This window comes from Ptychodera flava, chromosome 7 (genome assembly GCF_041260155.1).
Source record: "Ptychodera flava strain L36383 chromosome 7, AS_Pfla_20210202, whole genome shotgun sequence".
NCBI classification, from domain to species: Eukaryota; Metazoa; Hemichordata; class Enteropneusta; family Ptychoderidae; genus Ptychodera; species Ptychodera flava.
The window spans coordinates 47,131,526-47,151,633 of NC_091934.1; the positions used below are offsets into that span (position 1 = coordinate 47,131,526).

General features: G+C 36.6%; 1 protein-coding gene across 1 annotated transcript; it reads right to left on the bottom strand.

Moving 5' to 3' along the window:
- Positions 1-2,433: 2,433 nt before the first annotated feature.
- On the bottom strand, positions 2,434-19,923 carry LOC139137740 (fumarate hydratase class I, aerobic-like). The gene is made up of 12 exons (XM_070706003.1): positions 19,800-19,923; positions 17,923-18,094; positions 14,678-14,805; positions 14,002-14,140; positions 12,353-12,453; positions 11,351-11,557; positions 9,635-9,761; positions 8,163-8,353; positions 7,699-7,809; positions 4,552-4,758; positions 3,816-3,935; positions 2,434-3,173 (listed from the first exon to the last, which is right to left on the bottom strand). The coding sequence occupies exons 2-12, from the start codon at positions 18,092-18,094 to the stop codon at positions 2,955-2,957; spliced, it is 1,722 nt and encodes a 573-aa protein (XP_070562104.1). The 5' UTR covers positions 19,800-19,923; the 3' UTR covers positions 2,434-2,954.
- Positions 19,924-20,108: the final 185 nt, after the last annotated feature.

Below are 20,108 nucleotides of genomic sequence, written 5' to 3' on the forward strand. Positions count from 1 at the left end.
ATTTATTATAATTGATACAAGGAGAAAAAGCCATTAGGGCAAACATGTAAGAGTAATTGAAATACAAGTACCAAGTACACAATATAAAGGAAATTAATTTCATATTTTGTGACCACTGCACTGTTAGATCCTGAAGCTAGTTCTGTTTAACATCCAACTCATGATCAAGGTTTGAAGGTAGTTGTTGAAAATATCATACGAAAAGGAATATCATGACGGTAATTTATAGATATAATAAGCCAGTTGTTGTTTGTTTGCTTTCTTGTGCTTCGCCATAAGGCGATGAAATCATTATCTTCGTCACCCTGGTAACAATATATTATTTGGCAATAAGCAGAATATCTATATATCTCGTGAGGGTTCATTAATTTCCTAAATAACGCTAATATTACTGTTTCCGCCTGGATAAATTCCATCGATTTCGACAAAACATTCTGTAAATTTACAAAATCTACGAAAGAGAGCTGAAAGGCGATGCGTTTGCACATGAAAAATGAGAGAATCGGCTGAACTTCCAACGCTAGGGGGCGCTCCTTTCCCAAGACAGGATGAGAGCGTCTTAGAGTATGAATAATATCAATTTTCAATTCCATACCTCATCAGTAATATTATCATTAATTTTAACCAATTATGACATTTATTGATAACATTCTCTGATCTCTGAGGGTCAAATAAAGACACCGGATATTCTTAAGTCGCTCACTAACCCTCTGCGTGTGCAATGTACATATAGCTCAAAATTATCTGTGCGAACTTTTATATATATATATATATATATATATATATATATATATATATATATATTATATATATATATATACTCTATATTATATATATATATATATATATATATATTATATATATATATATATATATAATATATATATATATATATATATATATATATATATATATATATAAAAGTTCGCACAGATAATTTTGAGCTATATGTACATTGTATGAGGAACATGTATGTATGCTTCAAATGTCGTTGCCGTGTGACAATTCACCTTTGAGTTGTTGTCAACCAAATAGGATGTGCTCTTTGTTTCCTTCACTAAACGAAGATTAATTTTTTCTGAAAATGCTTCCTTGCTGCACGCAAGGACATGATCTGTACTACCATTTGTTATACATGTATGTAGCATGCAGACGTTTTGAAACTGTCCATTTATGTTCATTTGTATGCCTATATGTATACATATAGTTTTGTATGTCCGTCTGTCCACTGTAACTACATGCATCACCTCAATTGAAAATGTATCTTGGATTGTTTAAGGAACTTAAATTTATGCAAATGATTAGTGCCAAAAACATGCAAGAAATGTGAAAATGATTCAAATTGAAACATATCCTAGCAAAGCCCAAATCTAAATAGTGTTGCATTGGGAGATGTTCAACTACCGGTACAACTATTAAAGTTATAACTGGCAGGAACACACCCAAATGCAATTTTTTTTTACTCCACACCCAAATACAAGTTTATTCAAATAAGTGACCTTTGTATTTGCAACTTTTGAGAGTTTGCTTGCTGGTTTTCTCTAAAAAATCTTTAAAGCCTGCTTCTTTGAAACCAAATGACAGATTGCTTTGGATTTTTATTCCGAGAGGTTCACCAGGGTGACCTAATTCAAATTTGTACAAATGAATAGGAGACTTGGATTTATTCAAAAATGTTCCAATATAGTTTGTAGATTTTCTGGAAGACTCATTTGGACTCTTTCAAAGAATGGTGAAATTTGCATACATTGAATTTTTGATTAAAACAAGTTTTCCTCCAAAAGTACCTGTCAGATAGCCTTCAAACTTCTTGAGTTGCTTCTGGGGAATTAAATTCATGCAGATTTATCGAACAATGGTGATATGTAATTTTTTGGTGCCAAGTTTCTCATTTTGGTGAGTCTTTTTTAGCAAAAAATCACATGGCTTATAACTTTCAAATTTCGATTTTAGGTGTCAAGGGTAATATCATCCAGATATATTTGACTATGATGATCAACTTTGCATGTACAACGTTTTGGAGTCAATTTTTGTTAAAATATCTTTTTCTTCTCAACTTATTGTCTGTTAGCTTTCAAATTTCTATCATATTTAGGGTCCTAGGTACGACTTAAATATTGGTTTATTCAAATGATAATGAAATATCCACATGTAAATTTTGGAAGCAATAACTCTGCACTGACAGACCTAAATTTCCTACATCTGTATGCATCAATAAAAATTCATCAAAATGGCCATCTGTAGATACATGGATGATATCACCACTCATAGTACTGTGATAGATGTCATACACTAAATGACAATCATCCATTTGATCAATCTCACCCAAGAGCATGTGTGGAGTTCTCTCATCCAATAACATTTGTGTACATGTAGATCTCTCCAACACAACACAAACAACAAAACTGGAACAAATTCATAATGAGACTAGGCTTTCCAACTGCATAACTTACATAATATTTACATAATTTTTAATGAAAACTAGAACAACTTGCCGGCAAGTACATTTATCACTGCCGTATTCCTATTATCATAAAAATGTGTTCATACAGTCCCATATTTTCCTTAAGTGTTGTTGGATCAATACGCATGTATTGGGGATATATGGAGTGCAGCCTTTGAACATGGTGTTGCAAAAAAGCTGCATTACTTAAATGTATACAACAATTGAATTTGAATCAAGAGAAAATTCCTATTCAGCATAAAATCACATGACTTCAATAGATTACCGGTACTTGCAATCGACCACTGCTACCTTAATGTACACTATTGCATTGCAGGGCAAATGGTTGCATTGGAAATATTTTTCTTCACTACATCCAATGTCAGCATTCCAATTCAATGCAGCCAAGCTAATTTGATTTCACTGCAAGTTGATTTAAAATCTCAATTTCTGATGTTACTATAGAAACCTGTGTTACTGTGGCAACCTGTCAATGTTTATTTCATCATGTTTATTCTGTCTGCCATTCTTTGAAAAAATCATTTCCTTTGTCATCAACCACAATGAATGCTGGGAAATTTTCTACTTCCACTTTCCAGATGGCTTCCATTCCGAGCTCAGGATATTCCAGAACTTCTACTTTCTTGATGCAGTTCTTTGCCAGGATAGCTGCTGGTCCACCAATAGATCCAAGGTAAAATCCACCATGAGTTTTACATGCTTTGGTAACCTACCCAGCAAAATAAATGATCGGATTATCAGTTAATGTTACAATCTGCTGTCAATCTGTGTATGGCAGTACCGTTGAAACATAACAAATGGAATCTAGTCTGCATCACTGTTTCTGCAACTCTGACTGAAAGCAAGCAATGACTGACAGTGTATGTTGTATGTGATTTGCTTTAAAGGTCCTGTCTAGTGCTATGAATATTTTTACTTCAAATCTGTTCCATATTTGGTTTCAAATTAAAATTTGTTCATCGTCAGAAACACTTGATTATAATCCTGAAGACACAGCAAATGATAACGGACATCTAAACCACAAGCACTGGGAAAAACAGAAATACATACTGACTATTGTCATAAACATTCAGGTGAAGAAATGGTCACACTTTAATACATTTACACAATCCTACACAAATACACACACATGTACACACACATGTACACACAAACACAATACCAGACACAGCTGAACACAGTAACAACACTTCTACTCCAGAATAAAAAGGACATGCAGTTTTCTTCAGTCTCAGTCTGCTAAACAGATCACATGATGGTGGTACAAAAACTAACTGATGTGAACAAATGTCTATGGAAACGCACATATCTCTATTTAGTCAAACTGATTTCCAGATTTAAACCATTATACCTGTCTACTTCTGTTTCCCTTTGCCAGCATAACCATTGATCCACCTTCAGATTGAAATCTATCCACATATGAGTCCATTCTTCCAGCAGTGGTTGGGCCAAACGACCCAGATGCGTACCCCTGGGTGACAAAAAATATCACTTAAAGCAACAATGGTTGAAATATTTCTTGAGGAAATTTGAACAAAAGTTTAAGTCTTTCACTTTTGAGGTGCATACATCACTGTTACAATGGCTTTTGAAACTTGTCATGAATTTTGTGAAAGTGAACAGTTTAAGTGGCCTAGCAATAGCATATTTTTAAGAGAAACATTTCTGTATAATAATCAAAATAGAACCAAAAACCTTCCCACCTAAACACCACTAGTTTTCATTGCCATGTAAATGGTTTAACTATCAAGGAATCCTACTGTAAGTGAAGAAAATAGTGATCTACGCAGACTGAGATAAAATTGATGAAGAGTTGTACCTGAAACATCTGTTTTTATCTGTCGTTTTTCCGGTATTGTAAATTTTATCTCTTTTATACTCGCACTGGTGTGGTTTTTATACCTTTCTAAAGGTTTTTACGGTTTTGTGAGTAGACTGTTTGGACATCAGTATCAAGCAGTGAAATACCTACCTCTGGTGTTTTTGTTGGTCCAGCATACACAGACTGTTTGGACATCAGTACGAAGCACTGAAATACCTACCTCTGGTGTCTTTGTTGGCACAGCATAGTAGACTGAAATACCTACCTCTGGTGTTTTTGCTGGTCCAGCATAGTAGACTGGATGATCTTTGATGTATTGTGGTAATCCATCTCCATTTTCTATTCTCTCAAGTAACTTAGCATGTGCAATATCTCTTGCTACAACCAGAGTTCCAGTCAAAGTAAGACGGGTTTTGATTGGATACTCGGTCAGTAATGAAAGCACATCTTTCATTGGTTGATTCAAATTGATCTGCAAAGAGAGGAATCATACGACTGTCAACAATTTTGTCCTTTTTTAAAAGAAACACTGACAAGTAGCCATGTTTCTACTGTACAGGGCTACTGCTCATAGGATAGCTTTGTACAAAAATAGCGTCAATGACACTGTAGCTCCCATCCTGGACTATTTAGTGCTTGTTCTCTGGTCAGATATTTGAACATGTGTGAAAGGGATAAAGTGCATGAAGTGAAAATACTTAAATGTAATGTACCGGAGACAGTGAAATATGTTTAATGTATTTATTCAGAATATAAAATGGAAAAAATACAGAATTAGATATATCGAATACTGTGATACAACCATTAACTCAACAAGTCATTTCCAATGACATAGTCCCCACTTGTAATAGGAGTATTAGTCTTGATGGGGCAGGAAATGTGGTCATTAAGAAGTATCACTGGAGTGTATATGTTGAGATCTATGGGCACATAGGTCTATGTCGTTGTTCCCAATTTGAAACACATGAGGCATGTCTAAGTTATGGTTCTAAATCGGGAAAAAAGATCAGACCTCTAGCAGTATTGGCCAGCCAAGAATACATATGCGCATTATAAATGAGGTACAAGATGTGACATCTTAAGGTCTAATACCCTATCAAAATTGGAGGGTATAGAACTTGTGGTTACTGAGATATGCATATATATGTATAATCAAGGTCAAAGGTCATCGAGGTCACATGACATTTTGAAAAAAAAAATTATATTGCTAATTAATCCCTACATGCCAAAAATCAGATCTCTAGCTCTATTCGCTTGCCCAGAATTAGATGTGTACATAATTAATGACGTAAAGCATGTGTTGTCATAAGGTCTCCCATCCTACTAAATACAAAGGACATAGCACTTGTGGTTACTTATTTATTGACATAAACATATATTTTAGGTAAAAGGTCATCGAGGTCACATGACATTTGGTCAAAAAAATTTTTCTCCTATAGTTATCCCTATATACCAAAAATCAGACATCCAGCTCTATTGGCTTGCTCAGAATGAGATATGTGCATAATTATAGAGGTACAGTATGTGGTGTCATAAGGTGTCCAATCATACCAAATATGAAGGGTGTAGCACTTGTGGTTACTGAGTTATGGACAAATATGTATATTTGAGGTCAAAGGTCACCGAGGTCACGTGACATTTTGTCAAAAAAAATTGTATTGCTAAGTTATCCCTATATACCAAAAATCAGACCTCTAGCTCTATTGGCTCGCTCAAAATTAGATATGCACATAATTAATGAGGTACAATATGTGGCGTCATAAGGTGTCCTATCATACCATACATGAAGGGTGTAGCACTTGTGGTTACTGAGTTATAGACAAATATGTATATTTGAGGTCAAAGGTCACCGAGGTCACGTGACATTTTGTCAAAAAAATTGTATTGCTAAGTTATCCCTATGTACCAAAAATCAGACCTCTAGCTCTATTGGCTCGCTCAAAATTAGATATGCGCATAATAAATGAAGTACAATATGTGGCGTCATAAGGTGTCCCATCATACCATACATGAAGGGTGTAGCACTTGTGGTTACTGAGTTATGGACAAATATGTATATTTGAGGTCAAAGGTCACCGAGGTCACCTGACATTTTGTCAAAAAATAGTTTTGCTAAGTTATCCCTATATACCAAAAATCAGACCTCCAGCTCTATTGGCTCGCTCAAAATTAGATATGTGCATAATTAATGAGGTACAATATGTGGCGTCATAAGGTGTCCCATCATACCATATATGAAGGGTGTACCACTTGTGGTTACTGAGTAATGGACAAATATGTATATTTCAGGTCAAAGGTCACTAAGGTCACGTGACATTTTGTCAAAATATCCGAGATATCTGCATGAACGGATGGACTCACGGATGGACGAACAGACGGACATGACCCAATCTATAAGCCCACTGGACTTCATCCAAGGAGACTAAAAATTGTGTCACTACATCCTTTTTGCAATATGAGAAACTAAATTTTTATTTTTCGTGGCCTTATACATGGGAGTCTATGGAGATCCGCCTTATACATGGGAGTCTATGGACGTGTAAACTAAAAATACGCAAATTTCAACACGATTTGCCCAAATTTGGGAAAGATCACTCCTATGCACTTCCATACCAAGTTTCAAATCAATCAGACTTGTGGTTTCAGAGAAGAGGATTTTTTGACCAAAAATGGGAGAAAATTACAAAAAAATTCATGAAAAATAGCAAGTCCAAGATACTGACCCAAGATTTGCACAATCATTTCATGTCAGCCCAAAGTACTTACATGCTAATTTTTCATGTAATCTGCTCAGTGGTTATTGAGTTTTTTCAATTTTGACTGTTTTTACATTTTTTCACTTAATTTGCATATTTTTGGCAATGACAACTTCATTTGAACAAAATCTCATCTACAGCCCATCATCCATGTACACACCAAATATCAAGATGAAATGTACAGCGGTTTTGGAGTTTTTGATGTTGACGGACAGACATACAGACATACAGACATACAGACATACAGACATACAGACACACAGACATACAGACATACATACATACATTTCCCTAGCCTATAAGAATAGCTTCCATTGCCATATATACATATGGCTATGGGAGCTAAAAACTCTGTAAGTCTTTGTCAGTGGTAGATGGTGAGGTTTAATGCAAGATGATTTAATATGTTCACACAAAATCTCTCATCACCTAGACAGAGCACACAGATACACCAGCCTATAAACACACTGCAGGCCTAGTGTACCGGTACATACATAAGGTTACTTCATACACTGAGATCTCTGTTTTAACCCTTTCACCACTATGGTTTGGTCCACCCCAGTTGTTATCAATGGTGATTGTAGACCCGTTTACTGAGAATTAGGGGTGAACAGGTTGACTAGGATCTCCACCTAATCACAGCCAGTTACACTTACTTTGACTACCTCACCACTGAGTTCACTTGGAGTCACATCTGGTAAATATTGCGCTGGATTGCGTTCTAGTTCTTCTAAAAACACACCATCTTCTGTTATCTTGGCCAAAGCCTTCCAGCAAAACAGAAAGTAAATATCATTTCAATAACTTTTCCCACACAAATTGAGCTTACACTTGATAAGAGCAAGTAGAAAGCAAATTTTAAATGAATTTAAAATTTCAATGGAAAACCAAGACTTTCAATGTATAAATTAGTGCAATTAATTTCAAGTCTTTAGCATGAAGATAGAGATGATCTTATTGATATTCAGGAGAAGGGAGTAAGACTTTAATAAAGCCTAATAGACCTGTGTATGATGGACCAATGTATGATCCAGTTGATGATGATAAATGTAATGAAAACTTAAATTTGGTTATACTGATTTAAACTCATTTAATCTATTAGGACTTGGTGTTTACTAACCTGTCTGTCAGCAGAACACGACACTCCAATACCAACAGGACAAGATGCACCATGTCTCGGCATTCGTATCACTCTAACATCATGACAGAAATACTTGCCACCAAATTGGGCGCCAATTCCAGAACGTCGACTCAATTCATGGATCTTTTCTTCCATCTCTAAGTCACGGAAAGCTCTACCAAACTCATTCCCTACAAAAAAAATTTATTTTATATGAGATGAATTGTAATTGTGAAGATAGCAACAGCTGATTCATTTTTCTAAAATAATGAATATTATATATTATTGCCTGAATACATGGTTTTATGTGCCCAAGAGCAGTTGACAATTTGCCCAATGCCAGGAGAGCAGTTGACAATTTGTCCAATGCCAGGAGGGCAAATTGTCTCCTGCTGCTTTAATACATGCCACTTCACAGTTAACGTTATATGACATTTTGTAACATGCAGGGCATTTTCAAATTTTTTGCAATTTTGTCATTATTGATCAACAGCAAACAGATTTTAACGAAAGTCAAAATAGCAGCACGCGCATGGATATTTTACATCTAGCGTTAAGTGTCTTTAACGTTGAAAACGTCAAAGGGCTTAACTGAACTGGGTAACCATGGAAACCGGTCAGTAGATTGTTCACCATTCCGCTAGCTTCCCTGAGGTTCCTATTCAAATGAATGCACTGCTTTGCACTCACATCGAGGCATGTAATAAAGTTCCCTTCATTGCAATTTGCAATATTAACTTTTCGTTGTGTTAAATTAAATTTGGCTTTTTTAGGAGAATTCTCTGTAATAGGGGAATATCAATAGCCAATACTGGTAAACCTTTAACACTGATGGATTTTACCTGTGATGGGGAAAGATCTATAAGTGTCATGTCTCAAACTGGTAGTTGGGTGCACAAACAGTACAATATAACAATAGTACGTAGTATATAATTACCCTCTGCTAGTACCGAGCTACAATAAAGAAAGCACTGAACACAGATTGGCGGTCTGAGGCAAGGTACCCCATTTAATGCTGCACCTGCTGAGAAACTGCCGTACAACGCGTGCTATAAAGTTACAATGACAATGACCAAATGCTGAACGAATGCTTTCAGTTCAAGAAACTCTGTTTGAGTAGATACAAAGCAAACAACTATGATGCGACAAAACTTATAAAAACTTTCGTAAACATGTTGATGAAAATACAACCCGCAACATGGTGAAAGCTAATGAAACACTAGAGCTAGGGTGGGTGGTAGGTTACTGAAAATGAGCATGCAGCACCTCATCCAGTTGATGTATGAGCGCCCCACCCATCCGCAAAGCTAATTAACCCCTTAGAGGGCGCCCTTGAGAGTGATGATGCCCTCAAAGGGCCACTTCATATTTTCAACTTTCAATTTGACTATATCCTCTTATTAATAATTAAAATGTGACAAAATAAAATCTTCAAACAACAAAAAGATCAGAAGCTGGATGAAGAAACTCACCTGTTGTATGAATATTGTCCAAGTATTTTGTGGATGCAAGTTTTACAGTTTTCAAGTTCAATTCGGCTGACAAACCACCAATGACTAGAGCTAAATGATATGGTGGACATGCAGCTGTTCCTAGTGTCTGTCGAAAAATCAATAAGACATCATTTTATCAAAAGTTTGTTCAATGTAAGGTTAACTGTAACATAGAGAACACATGAATAGTCTATTGATATGAATATAAATGAAGACTTATTTGTAACATTAGTGAGTAATTCCATGAAAATAGTAATTCCATCGAAATGGTAATTCCATTGAATTTTTTGACTTGTCAATGTAAATTCTTTTATGAAAGACAAAAAAATATAATTCCATTTAGATTCAACCAAGAGAAACGACAAGCACTGACATAATAGAGTGAACAGTTGAGTATGAAAACATCACCATAAAGTCAGATAACAGAATATAATTTCAAGATGGCAAAGATACATGTATACGCAGGGCTCAAAATTAACTTTTTCCCTGGTAGTCCACTTGGGCTACCATTTTCTTAAGTTGGTAGCCCGGTAACAATGGCTGGTACCCATGGATATTTTAGTTCAGGGATGTCTTTTTTTGTAAACCAGACAAGAAAAGGCTATTTTTCAAGATTCTGCCCATGAAGTGAATTTTCTAGTCATTTGATGTGCATATCGCACACCTTTAATATCCAAGGAAACAGGTAAAATGGATGATAGTGATACTCAAAAGTTTGGTGACATGTTTGACAACCCATTTCAAATTTTGATAGTTGTCATGACTACAATACGAACTTCTCATCCCGGCACTGAGACATACTGTAGCTGGGCTAAAACTAGATCATGGGCTTTCTGTAGGGAGGAGGCATAATTTCCATATAATTGTGATTGATACATTATGATCAAAATGCAACGAAAATGCGTTTTCATTGGCCATTATTTCCTGTGCCTGTCATTCAAGTCAGTCAGTTCATATATTGAAACTTTGTTGTGAAGTTCCAACCATGGCCAGTTGTCTTTGTAATTTGCATAACAATCATAGTATGGCCTTTCTATGTCCAGCTAGGTTTGACTGCATTTTGCTCATCCCAAAGTGACGGACCGGACATGGCATGCCAAGTACTGACTGAATTTCATGTTCCAGGTTTTGGTAGTCTGTGTGGTCTACCATTTCATGGCTTTTGGTAGCCCAGAGAAAAGTTGGTAGTCTGTGGACGCGCGACTACCGCTAATTTTGAGCCCTGATAAAGAAATCTACACATGTACCAGGTGTGTTGAAAGCATTATGAAAATCAACCTCAATCTTATTAACTACTACCTACTCCCTTATATATAACATCAACACTGTGTAACAACATTTTCAATAATGCAAGGGATGAGAAAACACAGTTTTTTCATAAAAAACATTCCTGATATCCTGTACAGCAGTTTTCAATAGAAATCCCATTGGATTGCAACAGGATCTGTCCCATACATCTGCCATGTGATTTCTGCAGCCAATAGATTAAAATCTGTCTGATAGGGCTGTCATGTGAATTCTGCAGACAACAGGACTAAAATCTGCCTATTGCATTTTCTGCAGAAAATTAGACAAACATTCAAGAAATGTTCCCTTGGATTCATGTACGAGTGTGTTCATAGGATTTATCTGAAAAAGGTTTGTAAGTGATGTGTTCTGTTCTACGTAATACTAACACATGATGAAAACACTCACTTTGATTTTCTCATCCACGAATTGCAGCAATTTTTCTGGAGTTAGTAATGCCTTAGTTTGTTGATACAAGAAAGACTTGTTAGCTGATCCACCTCCCTTGGCCATGAATTGGAAATCATACTGACTGCTGTTTGTGGCATAAATTTCAATCTGAGCTGGTAAGTTGGTACCAGTGTTGGCTTCTTTGAACATGTCAAGTGGTGCGACCTACAAAGTGTATTGTCAGTGAAGAGACCATAGCATTGTCAATAATGAAAGGTAGAATCCCGTAAAATAAGTGTTAGAATTTGACAAAGAAATATACAATGCAGGGTACCATTACCACATAGTTTAATATCATAATACTAATCAATTTAATTTGCATAAATAAATATTAATCCCATTCACATCTGTCACTAACAATGATAAAGCTAAAATTCATACTTTTAGCAGTGTAAGATTTGACATTTGATTGTCACTAATAAAAAGTGGAATCTCCCAGTCGGTGCAAGATTTCAATTGAACTGCCACAGCTGATGATATGAGAATCAATACTTGTATCAGAATGAAATTTCAAAATAGGATTATCAGGGTATGAATGCAAACTTCTGTCATGTAAGATTACAACATAGCATTCAAGTTGATGCAAATTACAATCCATACTTCAATCACTTTGACGTCGACATTGACTAACTTAACTTGCAAAGTGATTAGATTCCACACAATGATTCTTCACAACTTAATCAAATTCTCACTTTTGATAGCTCTGATTTTGGATATTGAACAATTTTCATTTTTCTATTCCTTAGTATAATTGAGATGCACTGAAAGATATGTCAACTGTCTTTGCTTACAGTAAAACTAGTCTAAGTTGAACCCTCTAATCAACATGGTCTGGCCTGAACCCATTGTTTTCCATTGTAAGTGCAGACCTTTTTACTTGGTGGAGGGGGGGGGGGGGGGGGGGGGGGGGGGGGGGGGGGGGGGGGGGGGGGGGGAGGAACATACTCATTGATTGATTACCTGTGAGTATCTAAGGTTGGTTGATGTATAAGTATTGTAGACACCACGTGACAGATTTTCTTCATCCTTACCGTCTGTCCAGACATTCTGACCACGCTTGCCTGGAACAAAACTCACATAAATACTTCAGAATACTGTGTACACTTGATGTGACAAAGTCCATGACAAAGCAACTATAGATGTGTTGGCACGGTGAAATGCTATCAAATAGCACAGTACTGCTTTCATAATCTTTGAAATAACACGTCAATGTACTTGGCCTGTAGAATTTGGGGCATGCCATGTGTAAATTACTTTAAATAGTAAAAAATACTGCAATTATACGGTGTCGCTCACATTTAATTAGAATTGGCACATACCAGTATGGGTACCAAAGATCAACAATAAATGTTGTTTCTATCTGTTCAGTGCGGGAAAATTCTACGTTGATGTTATGACAATGATTCTGCACAGTACAACCAGAAAAACACCAAGAAATATTTAAACCAGAAAAACAAGAATGACAAAAGTAAATAAGGTCTGAAACTTTAGGTACTGGAGGTCAACTTTAGCAAAACAGTTAGTCCCTCTTAATTTGAGCGGGTCTGTTAATATGTAACAGTTCATAAACAATGACAGGAAATGACTCAAGGTCAGTGGAGTAGCCTGTTTCAGTCACTGGCATGCCACCACTCCTGCACATTTGCAGGATTTCCTTTTCTTACCTCATTTGCACATTTTTGACACTGACGTGTTCATTTCAACAACGTCACATCTCAACCCCTGCATCTACCTGTACAACAAATACTGAGATGGTAGCTTTGGCGGTATGGGAGCTTTTGCGTGTGACGGACATACATTCATACATGCATACCCACATACATACATACAGACATACAGACACCACTGACTCACTATATAAGCTCTTTTTGGTATTTATATACATACCAAATATGAGCTAAAAATACATGTAGAATGTGTCTCCTTCAAAATCAATATTAGAGTCTACAAAACCTACTGTTAATTCATTTGCTTTTGATGCATGGTGAATGGGAATGGATGAGTAGAGATGTAACCACCACTATACCCTGGTATCAGCATATTAAAACTTTGGGGGGGGGGGGGATGTTCTGTATTCAAACTTATTAGATTACTGGTAGTTACTTTGTAGAAGACTTCTCATTATACAATGGTTGAACACTTCTCATTCTACACTGGCTGGACAGAGTTTTCTGACTCAGAAAACACTTTTCAGCTTTGAAGTGAAGGAAACTAGGTGAAAGTTTACATCAGCACAGCTTGAAATCAGTTGGCAGAGGGTGTACTTTTCTCTACTTAAATAGTGTGTTGCAGAGAATAAATATCGAGAGTTTCTTATAACTCAGCCTACAACATTCTATACTTCGACCAAACCTTAAACTTTATTTTGCATCTTCAAAACACCATATGAATTTACCATTTGGGTCGAGCAAGAAAAAAAGAAAACGCTTGTCATAGATTGCAATTTTGACAGGAAACATATTTCTTCAATTTTGACTTTGTAAAGATGATATTTAGTGTAGCATTTCACATACATTGTACTACTGTCTAAAACTCACCCATGATAATAGCTGTTCCGGTGATATTTAGTGAAGCATTTCACATACATTGTACTACTGACTAAAACTCACCCATGACAATAGCTGTTCCGGTGTCCTGACATCCTGGTAATATCATACCAGCAGCAATATTGGCATTCTTCAACAGTTCTAAAGCTACAAATTTATCATTTGAAGACGCCTGGGGATCATCAAGTATCTTTCTCAGTTGCTGATGGGAGATAAATAGGTAGAGTTGTGCATGTCATGTTCCTGACACAGTTTTACTCTTGAGAAGAAAAGTTGACAGTTAAAGAACCAATTAAATTTTGTAACACCAATAGATACATTTGTGCAGAAAAAGTAAAACACAATACCTACTTGATGACAAGAAAATTAGCTACTCTAATGATACATATGACATTGTCATTCTGTGACACAGATCCCCTGCCAATGAAATTCTGTGCCAAGATCAACTATTCCTAATTATTGTTCACATTCCATGGTCTCTGAGATGGAGCCAACTGTGGCAGGTGAAAAGCTGTTTTTTGATCTCTATATTGCAAATCTTGTATTTGTATAATGTACAGCAGTAATCAGCTTATTTGTTACATAGTCAATGCATATGTTTTCATGAATCAGTTTTGTAATCACACAAATTATTTATCATACCTGTTGTCATTCATTCATTTTTTTTGCATAAAAAGTTGAAGCTTTGTGACAAAGTGATAACAATTGATTCATCTTATTGTGAAAATTTACTAGTTACCTTCAAATGTGCAGGTCTGAGTAAGTGTGCGATGTCTACCATTGCCTGTGATGCTAAAAGAGTTAAAGCCTCTGGTTCAATTTTCAAAATCTTCCTTCCACCAACGTCGATTGTTGAAACGTAGTCACCTGGTACAAGACATTGGAAAGTTAAAGGACAGCACATAAACTCTATAACCAGAAGTTTGAAAATATACTTTGCCTTTTTTTTAAAAATGCAATGGGATAACAGATATGACAAGTCATCGTTGATGACACAGTCCCCGCTTGTCCATTTTGTTATAATCTTTGGTGTCTAGGTAGCTGTGGTCTAGGTAGCTGTGGAATGACATTGATGCAACGGGTGCATCAGGCCTGTGACTTGCATAATAAAGTAATCTGAGGAACGTTCAATAAATGACTAATCTCTGCCGGTAATGACCACTGAAGGAATTTTTTATTACATCACACATAACAATGCCCTCACTGCCTCTATTGTCATGGCGGCACATACTATACACATGGTTTGGTGGAATTTTCGAAATGGTATGGGATCAGGTATGTTGTTGTAATCAGCCATTTCGGATCATATAATGAAACAAATTAATGTGCACAAGAATGCAGCCATAGTATTTTTTCTTCGTATCACGCTTGAACAAAATCAGTCCATCGAGGGACAGTGACCTATGTTTATGTTTCAAAGACATATAAAAATAATACCAAAATTGAAATCAAATGGCTGTCTTTTGACCATATGGATCATAGCACAAAATTAGTAGACATGCATATGTATGCCATAGTACTTCATCTTTGTACCAAGTCTCAACAACATTGGTTAAGGAATATTTGCATATGATTAAGCCTCAAAGACATGAAAAAATCCAAAAATGACCATTTGGCAGCGATATTGGAAAAAAATGACAATCTGGCAGCCATATTGGAATATGTCACGAAGTAATAGACATCAAATCAGGTCCAATAATCGGTATCATTCAAGGTAACTAAGAAATTTACCAGGTCCAAGGAACATATTGAAAATGACAAAGGCAATGGGGTCATCTTGAACCACAAAACAGTGGTGGTACCAGGTGTCCGTAATGGGTAAGCGTACCCTGCCAGCTAGCCGCACCCGTCAAGATTGACCCAAAGTGACAAATCCATTGTTATTTGGTGAATTCACCAAATTACTTTTGTGAGTCAAAATTTGGTATGCTGTCACTCATCATTTGAGTAACAGACAGGTCATATTTTGATACAACATCTCCGTATCTACCGTAGAACTTCTTAAATGATTTCACTAATCTACTCTCTGACAATCCTTGCCTCAAACTTTTGAGCTAATAGGCTGTGTCTAACTCGAAAGTCTTCATATGAATTGCATGCTCTACTGTATAAGGAGTTGTGAAATATACACACCATAAGCTGAAGATGATGGTATATTGCTCGACAAAAAGGGAAAGTTTATGATTTCAAAATTGAAATCGTCTCTTTTGTCATACAGCTTAGTATATAGTGTATTTTGTCTAATTTCAAACAATACGTCTAGGTATGAAGCCGAGTCCACACTTTCAGTTGTTTCTTTTATTTCTAAATCATCTGGGTAGATGTGGTGTAGATAATTGGATATACCAGGATTGTTTAAACTGATGAGATCATCAATATATCTGTGGGTGTTGTTAAATCGCTTGGCAGTACTTTTACACCCAGATTTCTGAAGTGATTGTATGAACTCTGCTTCATACGAATACAAAAATAAGTCTGCAAGAAGTGGGGCGCAGTTTGTGCCCATGGGAATGCCTATGGTTTAAATTGACATGTACATGTATGCCATAGTGCTTGATCTTTGTGCCAAGTTTGGACAAAATGGGTGTAATGACCTTTGAATTACGCTTCAAAGACATGCAAAATTCCAACAAAATGGCAGTTCTGCAGCCATATTGGATCCTATCGCAAGGTTAATTGATACATGCATATGTATGCCATAGTGCTTTGCCTTTGTGCCAAGTTTGAACAAAATTGGTTCAAGGATGTTTGAGTTATGGTTCAAAGACATGAAAAAAATCGCAAAAAAATGGCCTCCTGTCGGCCATATTGGATCATATCACGAAATAAATTTGTGTTCATATGAAGGGCATAATGTTTTGCTTTTGTAACAAATTTGAGCAGTATCGGTTCAAGGATGTTTGAGTTATGGTTCAAAGACATGAAAAAATCGTAAAAAAATAGCCGCCTGTCGGCCATATTGGATCATGTCACGAAATAAATTGGTTTTCATATGAAGGGCATAATATTTTGCTTTTGTGCCAAATTTAAACAGAATCGGTTCAAGGATGTTTGAGTTATGGTCCAAAGACATGAAAAATCGCAAACAAAATGGCCGCCTCATGCCCATATTGGATCATATCACAATATAATTCGACATGCATATGTAGGCCATAGTGTTATGCCTTTGTGCCAAGTTTGAACAGAATTGGTTCAAGGATGTTTGGGTTATGGTTCAAAGACACGAAAAATCGCAAACAAAATGGCTGCCTCGCAGCCATATTGAATCATATCGCAAAATAATTTGACATGGATATGAAAGCCATAGTGTTATGCCTTTGTGCCAAGTTTGAACAGAATCTGCTCAAGGATGTCTGAGTTATGGTCCAAAGACATGAAAAATCGCAACAAAATGGCCACCTTGCGGCCATATTGAATCGTATCGCAAAATAAATCGATGTGCATCTGTAGGTCATAGTGCTATGCCTTTGTGCCAAGTTTGTACACAATTGGTTCAGCAGTGTCTGAGAAACTGTTGATGACAGACGGACGGACAAACGGATGCACGAATGGGACCCAATCTATAAGTCCCCGCTGGACTTCGTTCGCGGGGACTAAAAAACCAAGATATCAGGTTGTCTAGTTTGTTAAAATCGTTGCCATGTAAAATGTCAATTATCTGCACAAGTAAACGTCAATGTTGAGCCTAAGTATCATCAATGATGAGTCTACGTTACATCAATGATGAATCCAAATATCATCAATGATCAGTCTAAGTTACATCAATGATGAGTCCAAATATCATCAATGATCAGTCTAAGTTACATCAGGTTCTGAATAATGAGAAGTCAGTTGTAATCCAATATACAGGATGCTGTGACAAAGTGATATGATCAGTTATCCAGACCCTAGTCTAGAATCTTTATGTGCGTTTCAAGTTCTACGAACCATAAATGGCAAACTCTTAGCCTTTCTTTCTTTCTTTTACCTTGCAAATTCTCTTACCTGTTAGTTTTCTGTAAGGAGTATCGAGTGGCCTTTCTGTTTCAAACAAATCTTGATAGTGAAATGGCTTTGCTGCTGCAGTTGCTTTGTGTCTATTCAAACTTCTCCCAACGTGGTGTTGCCAAAGCAACCAGCTTTGCCGAGCACACACTGAACTGTGTCTCGCAAACATCTGGAATTCACAATCAAAGAACAGGAAAGATGCATATTATGCTATGATATTTTTTATTCCATTAACAATATTGATGATTATGATGAAAATATTACACATAGACGAAGCCCTTTGACAATTCTAAAGAAACTCACCAGAGATAAAAGAACATTACATTCACTAGGATGATACATTATCACCAGTTTTTCACTCCCTGTTCAGTGTAGGATGAGTAGTGAATGGCAAATTGTGATGGAAAGTGGCAGTAGTGGCATGGTGCTGACCACAGGTGCTTGGCTTGTTGCTTCATGAAGCCTCTTCTTTACTTGTCGAATCATAGGGGCTTCGTGAAGTGAGGAGTCAAACGCCTGTGGTGCTGACTGAGTGGTAAAGTTCCCTAAACCTTTGCTTTTGAATTCTTTACTGTCGTATGCAGATAAGAATGGACAGTGAAATTGATCTAAATGTTATCACACTTGTGTAATTGGTTTGTAAAGTTGTTTCAAAATTTACTACAGGATTGGTAACTTTAGTTGAGTTGCGGCAAACAACAGACGGGTGATAGTGTTGTTTCACAGTAGGCTTCTACTGTAATTGTTGATATAAAGCAATAAAGTAGACACTGAATAGTGTCTGTGTGTGTAGGGTAAAGATTTCCTGACTTTCTATCCCTGTATATTTCGACAACTTTCTCACTTATTACTTCTGGCGTATGTACACCTCTTTTCCTGTAAATCATGATTTTTTTTTGCCAAAGAACTACAATGCAAAGGCAACAAGATTCTAATGACAACTAGACTCTGACTTGGCTGTGATACAATGCAACTCAAAGCAGCTTTAAGGAATGTAATATGAGTTTGTGTATGTTAAGTGCACTTCAAAGTGTACTCCTTGGTGTGTGTTTATTATGGGTCCATAAAAGCTCTTTGATTTTCACCGCAGTTATAACATGTCAGTGCAACTTCTGAGGCAAGTTTTGGAACAACTTTACAAACCAATTACACAAGTGTGGCAACATTTAGATCAATTTCACTGTCCATTCTTATCTGCATACCAGTGTAAATAGTTTAATGTGCACTCTCTATCTCTGATCAGTCAATAATGTGAAATCAATACATTTACAAGGTATGTACTCGTACTAGCCTACAGGATAGCCAAGAGAATTGGTCGGGATCTATTGGCCAATCCTGACAGCTGCAGTGCTGTAGCTTGAGATTTTGCCTGGGTATGTGGGTCGGACGGCAAAACCAGGCAAAACCTCGAGCTACTGTACTGTACGTTAACTTATTGCCATTGGACCGATCACAGGTACCTGGCTGAAGTTGCCTGTGTATATGCATAGACTCAATGCACGTACAAAGGTATTTCTGCATGGCAGGGCTGTGTGTTACCGGCGTTATAACTTTACTTTACTTTACTTTATTGCTGAACAAATCTATTTTTACATCCATGGAGTGACCGACTTTCAACGTTGACGGCGAGGTTTTTCTCGCGATGATAGCACGCATGACATGATATGATGATGGTCGTGTTTACATTTCACAGCGCTGCAGTCGACGCCGCGTAGGGGTCACATCTGGGTCATACGTTCGGAGATATAACTATTCAAAAGAAAGTGCAAAACCTTCAGTAGATCGATGGCAGCTTCGAAAATTTAAAATAATTGCCAGTTTGGTTCAGGTGAACAATATGTTACTCTAGAAAATACAACACGAAATGCACTTACATTGAACGTGACGTGCAGCAAAACCTTACGAAGATGGCGATACCGGAAGTGTATCAGAACCTTTGACCCCTTAAGTCTACCAACCAAAATGCATGAAACTTTCGCTGATCACCTTTGGCATGATTGGCTGAAGTACGTTCTGAATACCAATTTATGTAGATTTTTTATGCAAATACAACTCCTAATATGGTTGATCGATCTGACTGTGTGATTCGTACGCCATGATTAGATAGAACCCCGCCAAGTTCAAAAGAATCACATTGATCTGAGTGACGTGTTTTCAGTCAGTTGCGAAAAAGATTTCATTGT